This window comes from Calonectris borealis, chromosome 8, assembly GCF_964195595.1.
Source record: "Calonectris borealis chromosome 8, bCalBor7.hap1.2, whole genome shotgun sequence".
Lineage (NCBI taxonomy): Eukaryota > Metazoa > Chordata > Aves > Procellariiformes > Procellariidae > Calonectris > Calonectris borealis.
In genome coordinates, this window is record NC_134319.1 from 24,789,938 (window position 1) to 24,810,707 (window position 20,770).

The following is a 20,770-nucleotide window of genomic DNA, read 5'->3' on the forward strand; positions in this document are numbered from 1 at the left end:
GTAAAAAGAAGGACTGAATAAAAGAAAATTAAATATACTTCCAGAGCATGCATCAAATTTTATTCCTTAAGCAACAGTGTATGACAGAGCTCCACGTAAGTTTTGAATTGTTTAGGATAAAAGGTTTCTTCAGACAAGGAATCTGCTTTGATGCTAGCAGGATAAGGATTCCCATCCTGAGGAAATCAGACATATTCCATCATCCCAACCCCACAAATTATGATCAATGGAAAAAAAAGTTGGACTAAGCTGACCGAAATGGGATTAAATTTAGTTATGCAAAATGCGAAGTCATGCATTTGGATCTAATAAAATTCTAATGTGATTCACTGGTTGAAAGTGATATAGAGTAGGAAGATATCATGTATTAGCCAATGTAAAGATGTTTATGAGCTTTCAGCATCATGCAGCTATGAAAAACAGCAAACATGATGCTAAAATGTATCAGAAAATTTATTTCCAGTAGTGACAGAGAAGCACTGTACAATGCAGTAATGAGATGCCAGTCTGGATTTCTGTGTACAGGTACAACCATCCATATTCAAGAAAGATGAACTGACACCGGACTCGTTGCAGGGGCAGACTATTGAGGACAATAATGAGAATGGAAATCCACTGCAGAAGGAGAGACTGAAAAGGCTTGGTTCAGTAGCCTGGGCAAAGCAAGAGAAAAAAAATAAATCAAGAAGGTAGGTATCAGATTAGGAGAAGCTATTCAAGCCAAAGGGAAGAACAACAAAGGCACGCAGACAGGCTACAAGCACATTTAGGTAGAAAACAGGAATAAGATTTAAAACCATGTAAAAAGTGGAGCTCTGCAACAGTGGGTAAGAAGAGTACAGATTTTAAAGAGGTAGACAGTTTTAAGATAGAACATGATAAATTCATGAAAGGGATTATATAATTTCATACAATAGCCAATTTCTTGACTCACTGACAGGGAGTCCTTTCTAGTCCTGTATTCCTTGAAAGAAACCTGGATTTGAAAGTTAAATAAAGTCTTAATGAGAAGAAAAAACCTATTTCAGACTACAGAGAACTCTAGATTAATATTTTTTCTTTCTTGTTAATGCATTTTTAAGCATTTTTGCATATGCATTTTTGTTACCTTCCTTCCTCAGTTCCAATACAGAACCAAATCTCAGTGAAATTTAACATGCATCAAAAATTTTACTATTTAAATACAGGGAAGATGGGCAAAGTGTTTTTAAAGAGCTTCTAGTCGGTTCAGAGTACCTTTGAATTTACTTCTGAGACAATGACACACACACTTAAAGATTCTTTAGGCAAGATGATGTCAGGACACCTAACAAGAACATTAAAACTAAAGTTCCAAAGATGACATGTGCCTTGTTTTCTTTAAAGTCAGATGCTGGAGGAATCTGCTGGTAAGTATATATGTGGTCACGCAAGGTATACAAGATCTTTCGAACCGTCTGTATTTTAAGACATGCTAAAACAGTAAGAAGGAACTAGGTGTTACCTCCATTCAACACTACCCAAGTTCTAACTCTTCCCTAATCGCATACGATAGTATATATTTGGCTGCAACATTCATGTAAATTGAAAGTCGTATTTTTCAAAATTCACAAGCCGAAGAAGAATGGTGAATGCATGCATCTTAGTGTCTTTCATCTTCAACGCCTACTGTGCTGGAAGCTTCCTATAAAGTGGTTGTGTATATGAATTCCAGATTTCAGTCCTTAGCAAGCTTTAGAACTTTGTTCGTATTCCTGGATTTCTCAGGATGCTTCTGTATAAGTGTTCCCACGACATCAAAGGTATCATGGACAGAACACAGGCAGAAAATGATGGGTGTTAGCTGCCAAGGCATTTTACAACTCCATGAAGCTCTTAGTTGCCAAGAGGAAGATATGACTTTAACCAGGCCACCGAGCAAAAGAACAAGATGAAGCTGCTCATCATCACAGACAATTGCTATTGTAGAACAACATGACACCAATACATTCTAGACTATATATTTTTGTTTACTCTATAAATTACATAGGTAACCATCAGGTGAACTAAAAGCCCAAAACACAGAGCAACTATTTGCCGTGCAGTGCAGCTATGCAGAGTTTGACTAACTCTAACTTGTTTTGTATCTATAACTGCTCAGATTCACAACAAAGCACTTATGCAGCTTCAAGAGTAAGAGTTTTCCAGGTGGTTTCAGGTTTCATAGCACAAAGGCAAACGTGTTGCCACAGTCAGATCTGTAATAATATATCTTAGTATGTTTATATTAGTGTGATAACATAAAAGTAAGCACAACATGGAAGGACACCTTGGTTCCTTTTATTTAAATGTAAAAATAAATAGCCATAAAGTTAATATTAAACCCACCACACTCAAATTATGCCTCATCTATCATATTTAAGCACCTTCTTTCACATAGTTATCGAACACAGACATTTAAAGTTTTATGGACGTATGTTTACAAGCCAAGAGACACGTTAGACATACCCTCCAGTTTAATGATATCTGGACAGTAGAAGTGGATCAGGGCTGCTAGAGCACAACCATCTGTACCATCTTTCAGCAGATTCTCCACCAATGGAATGCAGGGCAGCTGTTTAAGCAACGTTTGCTCCTTCCTGTAACGAGCCTACAATATAGAATGAAGAAATTTAGAGAGACAAAGGCTTTCAAACATATGAAGAAACAGATTCATGCTGTAGGTTTTACACTCTGTTAGTGAAAAAGCAGTATTCAATAAATAGCTGAATATTCTCATTGTTAAATTTCTTAAAACTCTTGATGTTATGCCCCATTTTGAATGGCATAAATTCAAAATTATGGGAAAGGAACCTACAATGCTAATATTGAGTCTTTCCTTTAAAACTACCACATTTTTATAATCTCTGTATAGCACGCTGAATTAAATAACATCATATACCTTAATTAACATTCAACACTCATTGTTATACAATCAGAAATGATCTGTGTGTAAACACAATGAGACAAATCCTTAGCTTGTGTAACTTCAGTTTACTGGCAAGTCAAATGACTCTGAAGTTAAGACACCTATGAATCTTGCCCAAAATCTCATTCATAACTGACTTAATGACAAATTCAGAAAGAAGGAAATCTACATTTCATCAGCTCCATTTTTATTACTAGCGTGTGTCACTATAAGCAGTCCTAAACATAGAGAAGCATTAATGGTCAAGTGTTATGACAACTCAGTTACCCAGTTATAAAAGGAAACATTTCAAAAAACAACTCAGTGTATAAAGAGATCATTAGTTCAGAATACCAAGATAGCATTTATCTGCAGTGAATATATTTTTCATGGATTTCTTTTTCTTTTTTTTTGTGGGGAGACAGGGGGGCTTACTTAAAAAAATGGTATTTGTCATTCTTATTTTCTTTTCACTTCTTCCTGAGAAAACAAATGGAGGTGGAAGAAAGTGATACAGATTTTAATTTGTTAGTATTATTTACGAAGACTTATTTTTAAAACAGCACTGAAGGATTACATTTCTATTTATACCACAGAACTATTTATGATGCCAAGAGTTAATTTTACGCTATTTTCATTCATCTATACACACTAAACTGGAAGTCTCCCTGTAGGGACTCTGGTAAGTCTTTGTGGATGTTACTCTTCCCAACAAAGCTGAAGCTGACAGTTCCTATCTCCTACTCTCCACCTTTTGGCTGTGCTGGAGCAATTGCTGATGAGGTTGCCTGGTAAGACCATTGATCCAGCTACAACATCTCTCTCCTCCTTTGTTTCTGCAGTGAATGAGTGGGTAGGGCTGGAGGTTTCATGGGTGGGGTGGGAATTGGTTAAGTTAGCTTTGCCGGCAAAAAAGTCTGTGGAACCACAGACTAACCCTGAAGGCTATACTTACTGTCACTGGATTTCTGTCAAGGATCACATGGGATTATCTTTAGTGAATGTCAGTGTCCTCTAACTGGCCCAAGAAGTACAAGTCTAATCTGGTAACAGCAGACACATCAGTTCTAGAAAAATAAAGGGCTTGTATTTGGCCCAGAGAACTTATACTTCAACCAATTAGTATTTAAAAAACCCCTGAGAGTTAGTCTTTATTTCATACTTGAAATGCACTGGTATTTGTGTGTGAAGTATGCTGTATAAAAATGAAAATGCTGTTTTTGCACGCTATGGGAAATATTCACTAACGCCAAACAAAATCATGTTCGTGTTTCATGCGTTATTAATATTCTTTTCCCCATGTTAGTAATACTCCCTACTATTTCTAATGAAAGAGGCCAATTATGCTTGCAGTGCAAGTTTGCTCTTTTTCACTCTATGGCAATCCAATGACCCGCTATGATGAAAATCCTGTAAGTGTCAAACACCATGTTAATATGTCCATGTACTTCCTCCTCAAAATGACTGAAATTAAGTCTACAAAATATTACAATTTAATTATGAAATAATGATAAAAGATACAGGATACAAATGGACTCTAACACCATGGTCCAACAAGCCCTGTATAATTTATATATTCTTTTAAATAGCATCTTCTTAATGGAGTATTCAAAAATACCTGAAATTGATAATACAGTGGTCTTGCACAGTAAATCCTGTGAAAAAGTCTACTGTCACTTTAACGACGCCTTCACTGGCCTTATGAACATTGCCTGCAGATGCTGGAAACTGTGTCATATCATTAAAGTGGACCTAGAAAGGGGACTTAATTCACTGTAGAGAGTATGCCAGGCACGTTACTTCAGGAAAAATAAACTTATATAATCTGATATGCTAGGTTCATTAGGGTATAACAGGCATCGTGTTTCAATTTGCTTGAAAAGATAAAAGAAATTACACTGAAAAATAAAAGACACTGGTAATTGCACTGCATTTTTAATAAACTTCCATTTGAAGAAACTCTTCTCATCAGTTGCAATGTTTGCTACTAAATATGGATGCAATAATGCAAAAGATGAACCTCTACATTTATTATAAAGCTCTAGTGCTAATTTAAACATAAATGCTAATACAGGCATCTTGTTTCCGAGATCCTAAACCAGCCTGATTTAGCATCTTTGAGCTTATTCCACTTAAACAAGTCTAGGTATAGTCGAGACACTTGCATATAAACAAGGTCAGCTAAAGATGAACCAAAAGCACACCAGCTACTCTGTCATAAGTGCTCATGGGTATTCTGAGTTAATCATTAACGATGAATGCTCTTATGCATTTACCATATAGTAGATAACATGTCATAAATTTACTTCTCAGAGTAAGTTTTCAGCTGCCTGTATGCTCAGAAATATCTATCCCACTATGAAAAAATTGCTTACGTAAAGGGAAAAGATCAGAAGACTGGTTGAACTGTTAGAGCAGCTTGAGCCACTGCCTTCCTACTATAGTATCAGTAGCACTTGGGTTTCAACTGTGCCTCTGCTAAACTAACAAACTCAAAGTAACATAGATACCACTACTTAAAATTGTTTACTGACAAATGGCAGGCAAATTGGAGTTAGCTTTTCAACAGATTGAATATTTTATATTTGAATATAATTTTTATGCAATGGAAGAGAATCATTAGTAAACTAACACCTGAGGCAAAAATAGAACAAAAACATCTTCTGAAACAGCTTTGAAGCAGCCACCTTATTTTGTAGAAATAAGACAAAAAAATAAAATGTGCTTAAATTTCTGGTTACCAACAGTCCATTTTTTTTGCATTATTCCCTCCATTTCATTACGCTATCTTAATTCCAAAATAAAATAAAAGGACTATACTGTGAAGAGCAGAGTATTTGTTTGTGTCACAACTCTAATAGACAGCATTATAGAGAAATTGCCTGTATTGCATAAACTGTTATGAATTTGAATACTGATTAGTCTGCTGAAGACAGTACTTTTAAACTGGTTTTCCAGACACCAAGTAATTTCTGTTGTTACCTACATGCAACTGCCTTGTTATTTTTATTCTCTTTGCAATGTATGAACAATCTTTTACTAGTTATGACAACAAATATCTGAGGGACTGCTAGTAATTTGGTAATCCTTAGATCAAAGATAGATCAGAATTAGTTCTTTGGAATTCAGACCAGAAGTATGCAATTCTGCATATACCAAAATAGCAGACTATTTTGTTCCCAGCCAAACCTGTTGTAGAATAAACAATCTAAATGCATTTCAGGGGTGAATTACTACACGATAGAGGAAAGTAATAGTAATGCCAAGGTGACACAGCATGAGAAAACAAACTTCTTTATTATTGCAGACCTGAACAGTTACTTTTTATTAACTCAGTGAAATTATAGTCTCACTGAAAGTAGACTGCTTTGGATTACCTTGTGTGGGGAGAGATTAACAGCAATCTTAGATCAGCTGAAAAATTAGGGAATTCTAGACAAACGGTGTAATGATTGCATATTGTTGAAATAAATCAGAACATTTCAGATTCCATGTAGCATCAACAATCAAAAACCATTTCTGCAAGTCTCTTTTTGAAAGAGAGTGAATATCAAATAGCATGTTTACTGAAAGCTTATGAAAAAGTAGTTTGCAAAAAACCTGATTATTTGACATTAGCTAATAACAGGCAGCACAAACCCACAGAGAACTTGACTGCTTGAAAAGTAATTCCTTATGCAGCATCATATCTTACATTTATTTTGCACAGATTACCTTGCAAAATAAGCTTCTGTATTACGCACACACCTTTGCAGAGCAAGTTCTTATAAAATTATCTTGTAGACATAAATGAAATGAATGATTAGACCAGCATGACATGGACAAAGCCATTCCCAAAATAAGCTATTTGATCAAAGTGAAGCAGTTGGGCAAACTTACAGGAACCAGTTTCCAAAACCATTTGGTAGGAGACTTCAGAGGAAGCAGTAGGAAAAAAGAATAAAAGCAAAAAGCAAAGAAAAAAAGGAACAATTTATCAGATTTCATAAATTACTTTTACAAAGCAATTTTCTTTAACATTCTCAGTTTTGTATAATAGTGAATTGTAATTTAATGGTAAGCATTAGTGCACTGTAACCTCTGCGTATTGAGCTAATTAGCAGAAATAACACCGGAGAAATATGTCTGCAGTCTTTCTAATCAACATTGTAATTTTCCCACATGAACAGATAAGATTGTCAGATCAATGCAGTTTTATTTAATGCTTTCACACATCTAATTGTACCCTACATATGCAATCTGACTGAAAAATTCATTTGAGACTTGAAGTCTTGACATCACAAGTATCAAAATGAACTCCAGCAGCACATATGGGGAAGCAGGGAAGCTAAAGCAATGGAAAAAAGGTATAAACACACTATAGTACAGTACAACCAATTGCAGTGAAGTTTGCATTAGTTACTTCAAGCCAGTTATGTTTATAACATTTAACAATATTTTTAAACAATCATACGACAATTTTCAGACCAACAAGAGGTGCAGGCAGTTATATTTTTGCAATAACAAATCACATTAGCATCAGCTGCATGATGTGCAATGATCTGAAATGTAAATGGAGTTTTGGCTACTGGCAGAGAAATGATCAGAACTGATAGATACAATTCTAAACTCATATGTAATCATAAAGAAAAAGTTTTACAAATATAAAATGTGACCTAAAAGCTTAACCCTAAGCACACTGAAGTCAGTGAATTTTTCTGTAACTCTATACACTAGTCTGGCATAATGCTTCTACTACTAAGAAAAAAACATCGTGTAGCAGTATTATAAATACACACAGAAAATTTCACCACTCTGTTGATTTCATTGTAGAAATAAAAAAAAAAATTCAAACCAATCACCAAAGTGCAGGAAAGGTGTGGGGTTTTTTTGTTTGTTTGTTTTTTAAATGAAGAGAAATATTTTCTGGAAACAGTGAAAAAGTAGTTTTAAAACTACTATGGAAAAAACTGCTATGGAAGCTTACTATTTTATGTAAATAATTACCCTTAAAATAACTGTAGTAATGAAACAAAGCTTTTACGTAAAAAAGCTATTGTACAGGAAAGGGTGTGCATTAGCAACATAACTATTCTCAACATTCTTCTCCTCCATTTAACTGGACTGTTACAGCAGAGAATCCCAAAGCCACTTAGAAGAAATGAACTACGAGATGCTTGTTCATGTGTGGCTTTAGACATTTCAGTCACACCTAACTAAAGCACTTTCAATAGGGTTCAGTTCCTTTTCACCTCACTGAAATATAGTCAATGTATGGAAAAGTAAGTGAATTTGAAAACAAATTATCTTACTTTTCAACTGCAATCAGGAATTCTAAATCATATTATCAAGCAAGGTTTCAGGTAAACAGACTGACATCAGATCTGGGCTGCCTATCATTCTACTTAACACTGAGAGGAACATTCTTTGATTATCAAGGTGAAGTGCATTTCAGACTTGGACTCAAAAGGTCCATCAACATCTACTTAATGATAGGCTGAAGAACTACTCTTTGGAAAAAAGCACACATTTGTTTCAATTCCAAAGCCTAACTCTCTATAACAGTACAAACTGAACTCAAAACTAGCAATCCAATATATATTTTTATTTGTCCACTTGGCTGAAACTATGGTTGAGACGACTATGAATATGCTTCAAGAGGCTGAAAGAATGAAGATAATCAAGTTTAAATTCAAACATACCATAAGATATTTATAAATATACACTTTGTAAAGGCACTTAAAGAAAAGAGATAAAGAAAATCTGAAATCTCTTGGCCAACGTAATGGGAATTCAATGGCTGTTGAATTGGCACTTTATATCAACAGGAAGAAACCTTTTTTCCCTGGAACTCATTAAAAATCAGTCACTATAAAACAAACTGAGCAGAGAATCCTGACTGACTTCTTCCAATGTTTAAAAAAAAAAAAACCAAACCAAACCAAAAAACCAAAAACAACCACAAAAGAAAACAAAAAGCGTCAACACAGTCCCTCAGGTTGAGGGCTTACAGTTTTACAAGAAGATTGTTTAATCCCCCCTAACAAAAAGTTTTAAACATGACTATGATAAATTTAACTAGGTATAAATGCACCCTGTGATATCAAAAAATGGTAGTCATGCCCTTCATTAAATACTTGTTTCTGCTGTCTTCCTTGCACCATCATTTGTATTCATGCAGCTGTGCATTAATTGCATTAATTGGATCAAGAAGCTGATCTTGCTGCAAACTTTTCTTCTTGACAGGTTAGCTTTTGCTAGCAGTGTGGATTTATGACACGTTAAATTGAAAGTGGAACTATGGCATTAGTGTTTAACCTCACGCAAAAAGTTGCACTGTTTAAACTATTTTTAAAAAAACTTTAAAAAAATTTAAAGAATCCAGGTCTTTGTATGAATACTCTTACATTTGCTTCCCTCATAGGATTTGCGTTGATTTGGCTTAAATCTCTTAAGACTAATTCAGTCTAAATCACAACAGCAGACAGAAAAATAACAGGTTTTTGAGAAAGCTTCGACTATATTGAAAATCAGTAGTTTAACCAGTGCAACCATACATTCACTACATATTATTCAATGGAAGCCTGAAAACCAAAGCTATTCACTACAAAACTTGAAATCCTAATTCTGAAAGAAGATGCAGAGACTCTACCAGAAAAAGACGAAGTTACCACAAATCACCGGCTGATCAAGATCCACAGAGGACTACCTGGAACTAAATATCATACATACTCCTTCCTCTCTCATCTTCTACAGGAAGCTAGCAGCAGAAGAAAGTGAAGGAAAACAAAAGCAATCTCATAATCTGTTAATACTGTTTTTATCTATCCAGAAATAGAAAACAGGTATATCTTATCAGTTGTATCATTTTTTTAATCTGTGTATATGATGGTTACGATTTTAAAAAATGTAGAGATTTACTATTTATTGCAAAAAGGTTCACTGCAGATTTGTAACAAGATAGTAAGGCATTAACTTAGCAACCTTGAAGATTATGCTGAAATTATTTTTCACAACTGATAAATTTATGAATTTATCACAGTAGGAAATTATAAAATAATTAAAAAGTCTACTCATTGACTTTGTTTCACCTTTTAGGTACATAACTTCGCGCTTCTTGGCCAGAAGTTAAAACTAAAGAAAAGCTTTCTCTAGTGACTAGAATGATCTATTCTCCCTATGTTTGTTTGGCTATCTCTTTAAATCAGCAGAAGAGGCATTCTTAATTTAAATTTAGTTCATGTTCAAAACCTGCCTACACCTTAGAAAATCTGAAACTTAAATATCCAAAGATGTTTGGCTAGAACAGAAGGGAGATTGCAAAGTTTCTTAAATTTTAGAGTGGAATCATCACCTCTTGAACTACTAACTGTGTTGGTAACATGGAGAACCTAAATTACAAAACAAAGCCCCAATCTGAAAAGGATGGTGGAAGACAGAAAACAGGCACAATGAAACATTCCAGTTCCCCTTCATGCTAAGTTTTAAAATACAAATAGAAGCAGCAGTTAGGAGTTAAAAAAAAATCAAACAAAGAAAATAAAACAATTGAATTAAGCTACAACTGTAATATAAGCATAGAAAATGCTATACTTAATAAATATATAGAAGTATAATTTAATTTTTCCATAAAAATGGAAAACCGTGTAATAATATTTCTTTAGTTAATACAAAGGCAGAATTCAAACCCCCCCCACCTTTTTTTAATTTAGGGAGATCTACTGATACTAATTAACTAAATCCAGGCATAGCATGAAATGGAAAAAAAAAAAAAAAAGAAGAAAATCACACTATCACACTAATTAGTATTCAGATAAGAAATTGTATACATATTTCAGCAATACCCAAACCTGGTATAGGAATTCAGCTGCAGTTATTTCACAGCTTTGCTGAGATATACGAGGTAGGGTCAATGCCATAAAGTAACAGGACATGTCACTGATTCTGTGCTATAAAAAGAGGAATTCATGGACTGATGCAATATGGAGACAGATAATCAGGGTAAAACAGCTGGATATCTGGGAAGAAATACTAGGAGATGCTTGACAGGAGCCACACCATAATTTAACAGAAACTTCTGTTAGAAACTCTGACCAACTTGATTTGATGCAATTGATCCATCCAATGGATCTGCATTATAGTTTTCTTCAGAAAGTTAGTATTCAGTATGATCCGCAGTTAAGAAATACAGGTTTTAGTTATGGTGTTTAATATGTTTCTAGATCTCAGATGCTTGCGTGTGTGCAATCACCATTAGCTTTAGCAAAAGTAAGTGGAAATTTGGGAAATACTGTGAGGCACGTGACAAAAAGAATGGCTGAGATTTCAGAGTAGTAAATTAGCCATCATTGAATAGACCAGTGTTTCTCAAAGAAAATCTGGAATTAAATAATCTGAATGAGTTGAAAATATGTTGCTGTCTTCCTGCATGCAAAATAAAAAGTTCAGTCATTCAAATTCCTTAAATACTTCAAAATAGAGTTGACTGAATATTTCATATTCTAGACTTATTTTCTGGAAGCAGATTCCATTTTATCACTGTATTCACTGATATTTTGACTCATTACTAATATTTTTTACAAATTTTATCTTCACTTTTCTCATGTACTTAAATGTGAAGGATGGGTAACTTTCTAATAGCCTTTTTTTTTTTAAACCATGATCTACAATAAATTTACTGTCAGAAGAGACATCTAGGGGTCAGCTGGAGCATGAGGTTTTGGCCATAATAAGACTTTAGCTAAAAAAGCTATGCTAATACAATTCCCTAGCATGGAATTCCTTACTTGACAATGTAATTTATGCAGCTGAATCCCACACTGAGGCAAATAACATGTACCTGGGATAACAGTATCTAAAATTCAGTGTATAGACGAAAAGGCCTTAATTACAAATTTTTCTGTGATATGGCAACTGTAGCATCATTTTGCTATTTTGCAAATGCATTTGTACATTGGCCAACAGAACAGGGCTCTGATAGTGTTATTGCTTCACAATTCATATGAAAAACACCACAAATGCATATACCATATTTATGTAAATGTTTTATTCCACTGGGTGCATTTATGGGGTCAGTTACAGACTATACAACTATTTCAACAGTTATTCAAGAATGCTGACGTTAAAGATAAATTATAAACTAAAAATTCTATGTTGCTATTCCTAATATAAAATGCAAACTAGAATATAAGTAAAAATAAACATTACTGAATTTTTACAAATACAGATAATTTTATGGCATTGCTCTGATAATAATGTTCTCTCTGATATACCTTTGTTTACCACATTAAAACTGTCATGCACTTTAGATTTTAAAAATTATTCTCATCTTTCAAAGTGACCTAAAAAACACACAAAACTTCCTACTATTATTTTCAGGAAAAAGAAAAATCACTAGAGGACAGAGGATCATAGGTTATCTCCCCACCCCCCGTTTACTTTGTTTTATCTAAATTTGAGAAATGAACTTGTCAGGGACATCTTTTTCTCCAGATTTCTATGCTGTTATCACTATTGAACACAGATTAAAATTGCCATATCAGGATATATACCTCAGGGTCACACTACTATTGTAAAAAATACCATCTTCTTTTGCTGAGTCACATACTTACTAATTAGCCTTCATCATTCCTTATATTTAAAAAGAAACCACAAGTGCAAGGACATTCATTGCATTCATGCTTTTTGAAGCTGAACTCCTAATCTAGCCAGGTAACTCGCAACTCCTTCATAGTAGCATTGAAAAGGAGATAGCTGCTTACATGAAAACAGATCAGGAAGGGAACTAGGATTACAGCCTTGCAGTAGCTAGGAAATCCGTTCTGCATTCAAGTGCAGGGATAATACCACAGGGTGTTCAAACTGATTACCAATTCCTCAATAATAATTATATCACAATAGGATAAATTATCTCATTCTGAAGCAAGCAATTTTACATACTCTGGAACTGTATGCTATCCTTCCATATTTTCATGGGTATAATGATACTTAATTAACCGAACTCCACAAACAAAAGGAAAAAAATCCTATTAGGAAAGGGAATCAAACATAATCTGTTTTTATTTTGTATCTAATAAACCCTGTAATCAACCAGTATTTTGGATCATAGCCAGAGCAATGCTTCCCCATGATGCCACATACAGATTTCTCTTTTGAGATGCATGCAATTCACAAGGAAAAAACATTAAAAATCATGAATAAAAATGTGGTGGTCTTTTTCATATCAGATCTGTCTACAGTTTTAATTCATTTGAAAGTATTCATTAATCTTCATAAATTCCTTAGGACTAACATAACAGATGTTTCCCTGCTATCAAAGATTTATTTGTCAAAAAGGACAACTGGGAATAAAAAGTGCAATTCTATTAGTGTTACATTTAAACGTATATTTTCATGGAAAAGATAAAACTAATAACAAAATGAATACTAAAAGTTTGCTTTCTTTAACAAGCCGTTAAAAGGTCAATGTTTGCAAATGTATATTTACCTACACATACTATATGCAAGTACTTTTTGTTTATAGATAAATGCTTATTCTTGTTTAAAATATTTTAACTCCTACACCTACCTTTTGACCTCCTGCAGATTCTGCACTGTGATGCTCTTTTAGTTTCTGTTCCTGTTCCATTATGTCTTTCAGATGTTCATTTACCTAGAGACAAAATAGTGTATTCAGTGGTCTGTTCTAAGAAACAAGACATAGAAATTATAACTTTTCAACAGGTCTATAAATCACTACCACCAAGTTAACTGAAAAGATTACACAAATATTTTAGACTATAGCCCTGAAGCATAATCAGCAAATGTCAGTTTCAGATGCAGTCTGGGGTGACTAGTTGTTAGCTTTACATTGTACAAACTAACCTGCCCCTTATACTCAATCACATTTGATTAATAACATATCCTTGTTACTTGATTTGATTATGCAGTGAAGGTAGATCACTTCAAGCAAGATGTGTTCAAATACAAATAGAATAGCTTGGTTTTAAATCATGATAAATTACACAATAAGACAACAACTCTTAAAGAGCCAAAAAGAGACCCTTGAGCAGCCGTCATGGCATCTCAACATGACAGTGACTGCTAACATGTCATATGTAATGTATACTATAGCATTTTATTTAGACTTCTCATTTATTTGGTTCACATAACATGTGTAACTTATTTCTGCAAACTTTGCTTTTTGTTATCCATACACAGCAGATGAAGGAACTGTATCAGACACAGTCTTGATATACCTACATATATACATACCCTACCCACTCATTTCTAATCGAATCATGTAGACTACAAAGAAAATCACAGCTTGCTTTTCCAGTACTCATACCTTGTTTATCCAGTACATGACAGCATCCTCAATGTCATAAGGTAGATCTGTAGCTTGGAAGAACGATGAATACTGCTGAGTGCATGCAATCACTTTCTCAACGCTGACCATCTCTACAGTGTATGCCATCATAAGAGTATCGATCATGGCCAAGTGAGCACTCTACAAAGAGAAGCAGCAATACCTAATTAGTCTGCAAATTAAAAGATCACTTTCTTATGTATCGTTTCTAAATGTTTTGAGAACATGATACAAAGCACAGGGACATTATTTTAAAAAAATGCTTATTGCAAATTAAAATAACTTCTGTAACAAAATTAACACAAAAAATAAAGAACTGGAAATGGAAAGAATACGCAATTTTAGTGATTCAAATATTACACTACTTTTAACATCTAAAGAAATATTTTAAATTTGTCACCCTAGCAAAAACAAAAAACCCTGCCTAATCAATGTTATTGGTACTGGAAATAAAAGCTGAGACTGCCTGGAAAACAACCTTCATCATCATGAAAATGCTGCATTAATAAGTGGAAGTGTATCTATTTTTAAAGTCATCTAGGAAGAAGACACAATTATACTAATCTTAAGTAAAACCCCAACATAATAGAAAATATTTATTTTTCTTCTAGTAAACTAATTATTTTATGCAGATGCAGCTATATATGAACAACTAGGTTTAAAATAAGCACAGACTGATAAATAAAATATAGCTTCTGTTAAAAGAAGAGGTATGTTTCTCCTGGTGTTGTTATGTATTGAAAGACAATGGCTATTTCACAGTTTGTAATAATAAAAACAAACAAACAAACAAAACCCCCCCAAACAACAACAACAAAAAAAAAAGAGGATGACAACCAGGATTTACATTAGATTCTTGCGACTGAATAAGAAAATGATGGCAGTTTGTAGAGACAGTGCCTACAGCTAAACAGATTTGTTTCTGCTTCATGATAAGAAGAACAGCAACAGCTTTCTAAGTATTAAGCAACATTTCCTATGAAGCAGAACAATTTCCAAAGACAGTATTTTTTAAAACATTGCCTTTAAACACAGCTCACAATGCAAACAAAGATCCCAAACAGTTGTTAACACTTGAATTCTATAAAAAATATTCATATAAACATCTCGCTAGGTAGCTATAACAGCCATGGCAACAGCCATGAACAACATGAGTCACACAGCAATATGTTATCTAATCATTATAGTTAAGGTAGTACAGGCATATCATTTATTCCAGAATTCCCAGCAGGAAAAAGATGAACAGATCCAGACTTCGTGCTGCCCTTAGCATTTGTATCACTGGTGAAAGTGATGATGCTGGCCTCAGAAGCAGGCAGCAGCACATACCCATTTTTTTTTATGCAGTTAAGTTGCTTTGTTTGACAAAAAAAGGCAAACTATACTTAATCTACTAAAGACATTCACAAAACTGTTCCTGACAGCCAACCTTCCTGGGATGAGCTTATTCTCTTTGGACCCTGGATGTGTCCTGAGAGCCCGCTGTCCGCCACACACTCTATCCATGCTCCCAGCACAAGTGGTGCAGCTAGGCTAGGAGTCAGCGCCTCTTCACTCCTGCCACCATTGATTGACTTAATCAGAATAAACTCTTTTCACCATATTCACCTGCCTCATGAATTTATTCACAGACCTTTAGTGGACAACTACTGATACAAGCTCTTAAGTACGAATGAAGGGAAGAGCTGGGGAGCTGAATTCTTGCCACCCAAAGTATTTAAGAACGAAAAGACAGAGAGTATTGCCCATGACCAGTCTCCTGAGGAACCTGCACTCCAGTCTGAAATACAGCAATTCTATACATAGATACAGGAGTCATTCCTTTGTTGGCCCAGCAATGCAGTGCAGAGAAGGAGTTCAGATAGAGTATCACATTAACTACTAGTAAAGTCCCAAAACCTTGTGAGGGATTGCAGAGCCTGGATCAGCCACACAAATCCACGCAGTTCTACAGGAGTTTCCAGCTCAGATTGCAGAAGGGTAGTTTAGCAAGTGCAAAACAGGAAGGAAGAAGGGAAGACTTGGATCGTCTCTGACATCCAGGGGTCATTACTCTAATGGTCTTTCCTTGCTATATTTTCGTTGCCTAGCCTGAATGGCACCTCTGTTAAAACCTTGTACCATTTCCAGAACCTCTCCACAAAATTAAATGGAGATATTAAAATAGCATGAAAATGCTGGATTTGCTTTTTAAGAGGAGGTAGTGCACAAAACGCGTTTTCCAGCCAGACATAAGAGTGGCCTCATATGGAGTGCTACCGCTAGACGTGTGCTAAGAGTCATCTGTGCAGATCCAGAACCGCCTGGACTGCCTGCTGCATAAGAGGATTGTTTTCATCCCCTGCCTGCGGGGTGGACACAGCCTTCCAGTTGAGGTCTGACAACGAAGGAAGCTCCAAGCAGGTTTGCAAGCAGAATCTTCTTTCCCAACTGTTGATCCACGACTAATTCACTGGCTACTGTGCCTGTGCCCTGAGACCGGCCTGCAAGAAAAGCAATCACTGGCAACTCTCCCAAAAGGAATTCAGTAGCCTTCACCTCCCATGCTGGATCATCAGTTTCTCTGTGCAACTTGATCATGCCTATGAAGTGGATTGCCAATGGAGAGAGAAAGCCACTGAAGTGTTGCTGGAACTGCCAATAAGCTCAATACGTTATAAATACATTAAGAAAATTAAATTATTTACAACTAGCTAGCTGAGTCACATTTTCAATGTTTCTAGCAAATTATTAATGAACTGCAAACTACTTAAGCAAACAGAGGGAACAATGAAAGGGATGACCTTAGATAATACTCTGTACTATCAAAACCAAGTGTAATAAACTTTTACCCACACTGACTGGATCCATGTCACAACTCTTTATTTTATATAAGCTATCAAATACAAGTATCTTCAGAGTCTCAAAAGTGACTCCAAATTATTTTCTTTATAATCCAGGCAGGGTGCTCAAAATGAGATTTTTTTAAAAACAGTAAATAATAAAAAGAAGAATTTGAGTCAGCTTGCATCTGTTATCCTGAGAAACAAACTACAAAATTGCTGTTTTCCCCAGTTAGCAAAATCAAACTTTATTTTATAAATAATTTCTTTACTAATAAAAGTATTTAGAACTATTAACATCTATGGATTTTTCCCCCAGAAAATTGCAAGCAACCTAATAAGCACATAAGATAACTTATACCTAAAATAGTTTTTTGTTTGTTTGTTTGTTTTTTAAAAAAAGGAGGTACAGAAAGAAAGAGAAAACTATTTAATTCCACATACAGCTTTACTGGTTTTCTTCCACTTATTTTGGACAGAGTCAGACAAGCTGCATTCTTTTACATCTTTTGATTCACTATGCTCAACAAGAAAGACTAAATTAAAAACTGCACTACAAAAATAGTATCTTACTGTTTCAAATACAGGGTTTATCAGCATAACTGCTGAAGTTCTCTAAAAAAACAACTTTTAAAAAGTTCTACTGATAGTAAATAAAGTTCAATTTTTTGTACATCTCTCAGTCAACAGCATATTTTAGGTACAGCTGAAAAAGCAAGAGGGAGAGCTCACTTTTACTAGTTGGATCTGCAATTATAACTGAATTATGACACAAGGCAGCAATCTTTCATATCTGAGGGGGAAATACAGATATCATTCTGAGCTGGGCAGAAACTAAGATCAGCTGCTCAGCAATGTCTTCTTTCTCTGGACAAGCCTGTAATACAATGCCTGAAGGAACTCCTCAGGAGCTGCTGATGACTGGTACCAAGACGGTACTCTACATGCTGCTATTTCCTCCAAGATGTCAGCATTCTGACACGCAGCATAAAAAAATCCAGGCAGAATTTCATGCTGTCACATACCTCTCACATTCAGAACTGCAGGAAAGCATATTTGAATAAGGATGCACAATTTAAAAAAAAAAATTTTTAGAGAAATAATAAAAAAAAAAATCAGCAACATATTAAATTACACAGAGTAGAATACAAAACCATTAGAGAAATATCTTTAAAAAAAAATAATCAAGGTCAAGACAGCAGCAGTGAACAACACAGGAAGTAATACACTGTTTTATCACAAAACCGTTATGCAGAGATTTGGCTTAAGCCAATTCAAAAAAATCTTTTCATTCTTTGATCATTTCACTACAATGGTACAAAGTACTGAAGTCTTACATGGCATACTACAAAATACTAAAAAAAACCCCCTATTTTCTAAGACACAAACATGGTTTTGTCTTTCCCAGCTACACCCTGCACAGAACACAAGAGTTGTAACTTAACGAATCTTTAGTCTCATGTAACTACTAGTTAGTTTCTGCCCTGTAATGTAGGTTCCACAGCTTTATTTTCTACTGCTAAATAGTTCAGTAAGAAGCTTACTGAACTGCAGAAGAAAAATTATTCTGAGCATGACTGCTAATGCTTTCTCTGTCTGCCTAATATTTGAATATGGAGCTTGCTCCACCTCCCTTGAAGAACTGCAAACAACTTCATTTAAAAGTGTACTAAGCAAAAGGTGTATATGATACTGCACACATAGATACTTACGGATCAATACTGCATATTACAGACAGCTCTTACATTATTACCTGCTACTAAGAATATTTCTCATATTCCATTAAACGGTATTCAAGTCAGGAGTTCTCTTTTGACCTGCCCCTTTAGGAAAATCATAGACAAAACCATTTCCCACTACAGTGCTTTAAGAAAGGGGCAGAAAGAAAACAGAGGATGTAATTGTTATACTCATGCTAAAATAAATAAACAAATAAATAAATGACTCTTTCCTTGAGTCTTTATTGAAAGAAAAAGTCCCCTAATCTCACTATGCTTTGGAGAAGACATTTGATCTTTGACAGAACGTGGCTTTTGTAAACAGGAATATGTATTTCTGTTCGTATTGAAGTTGGTCTGCTTCAAGAATTTTGTGAAGAAATGTGGTCATATTTAAAAAAAAAAGTCTTCACACTGTAGTTCTCACTTGCACAATAAACACATGTATTTCTAGCTAAATTCCCTAAAGATTTTGCCTACACTGGATCAGGCACTTGAGCAAAGAACAGAAGAGATCAGCTCTCTAGAACCAGCTAGGAGAATATTTGTATCGCCTTTGTATCAGTAGTTATGCATGTAACCAACTGTTTCTACCTGCTGAAAACAGAGGTTTTAGATCCAGATACTTCTCACAAGACAGTAAAAACCAGTAACTTGAGCCAGTTACTTCAGTTAACAGTAAAGTACAGATTAAATTCCATGGGCTTGATGAAACTTACTCTGAAGATATTACATACAAGTAAGCACTAAGATTACAAATATGTTGAGTGATCACTGTATTCCTAAAAATAATTCATCTGTTAATGCTAACTGTAAGTAACATTTCTTAAATTAAAACTGAAATTCCCATTAATGTTCTGCCAGTATATACTAGTTCTTAAATTAATGTTGCATTTCCTTGTATGATTATTACCACAGATTGATTGTTATCAAGGCAGAGCAAAGATAACTAGAAAGAAACAAAGCAAGAAAGAGAATACAATAACTAAGACAGAGATCATGCCCACAAAAACAGTCACTGAAGGTATTGATTATATGGAATAACCATTATAGGACACATACTTAAGGAGAGAAGACAGGTAAAAACAGAGTTGCTGATATGCAGGAAAAGCAGGCGAGTAGGGATTAAACATACAGGACAACCGCAGTGAAAAGGTGTGCCAAGAGCACTGTGAAGATCTCCTTCCATACCACGCTAACCCACGTCTCTGAATCCTGTTTTCTTGCAGATTCTGTGAACAATGCACTTTGAGGAGGCTGAATAGCTTTAGCCTCCAAGCACTCTTTCCCAAAGACCCTCCCCTAGATAATCCGAGTCTCAAATGAATCTGCTAGCATAATGAGATAGATACCACCCAAATTCCAAGTCTCAACTACAAGTGGAAAACTGCAGAATTCCAGCTCAGAGAAAGCACAGGCCGAGCTCAATACTGCAGGAGGTGAGGAAGGCATTCATGAGCAGAGCCAATAGGTGATAACTCTATCACAAACCTCAAAGCTATTGCTTCATTTCACCAACATTCATATAGTAAAATGAAGACAATTCTGATACTACAAAGGAAACAACAGTTTTAAAAGATTTTGATCAACAAAATGGAGCAGTCTGAAGTAGTCAGTTCTGCCCCCTTTGATGGTTTTTGGACCCAATTCTTCTCTAGCCTCACACAGTACTTATGTCTAGCACAATTCTAAAATGATCCCAGTTGTCTAGTTATTCTTGTCTTGCAACGGAATGATCATGTCGAATTACCTCCTCACTGCATTTTCATGAAGAACAAACGCTTGACTCTGATAAGGTGCTTGTTCAGCAAGAAAGGCATTACTGAGTCATGCTAAACACATTGTAGCAGGTACTGCAAGGTAGAGGGAATGGTATTTACTTTCAATATTTATTATAACCTTCTGTATTTGGTTAACTTTTTAAATTTAGTAATCAATTATATGAATATATATAAAACATCATTTTTTGACTGACTATACACATTTGACATGGGAAATG

General features: G+C 34.9%; 1 protein-coding gene across 5 annotated transcripts in view; it reads right to left on the reverse strand.

The window, feature by feature from the left end:
- The window catches only part of CAMSAP2 (calmodulin regulated spectrin associated protein family member 2), a 95,531-nt gene that overhangs the window by 34,048 nt on the left and 40,713 nt on the right, over positions 1-20,770 (reverse strand). For 3 of the 5 annotated variants that reach the window (XM_075156519.1, XM_075156518.1, XM_075156521.1), the window contains 4 exons: positions 14,211-14,372; positions 13,452-13,535; positions 6,785-6,817; positions 2,467-2,608 (listed from right to left, as the gene is read on the reverse strand). In XM_075156519.1, coding sequence (XP_075012620.1) covers positions 2,467-2,608; positions 6,785-6,817; positions 13,452-13,535; positions 14,211-14,372 — 421 coding nt within the window. The remainder of the gene's footprint in view (positions 1-2,466; positions 2,609-6,784; positions 6,818-13,451; positions 13,536-14,210; positions 14,373-20,770) is intronic. The other 2 variants (XM_075156520.1, XM_075156522.1) reach the window with 1 other exon arrangement.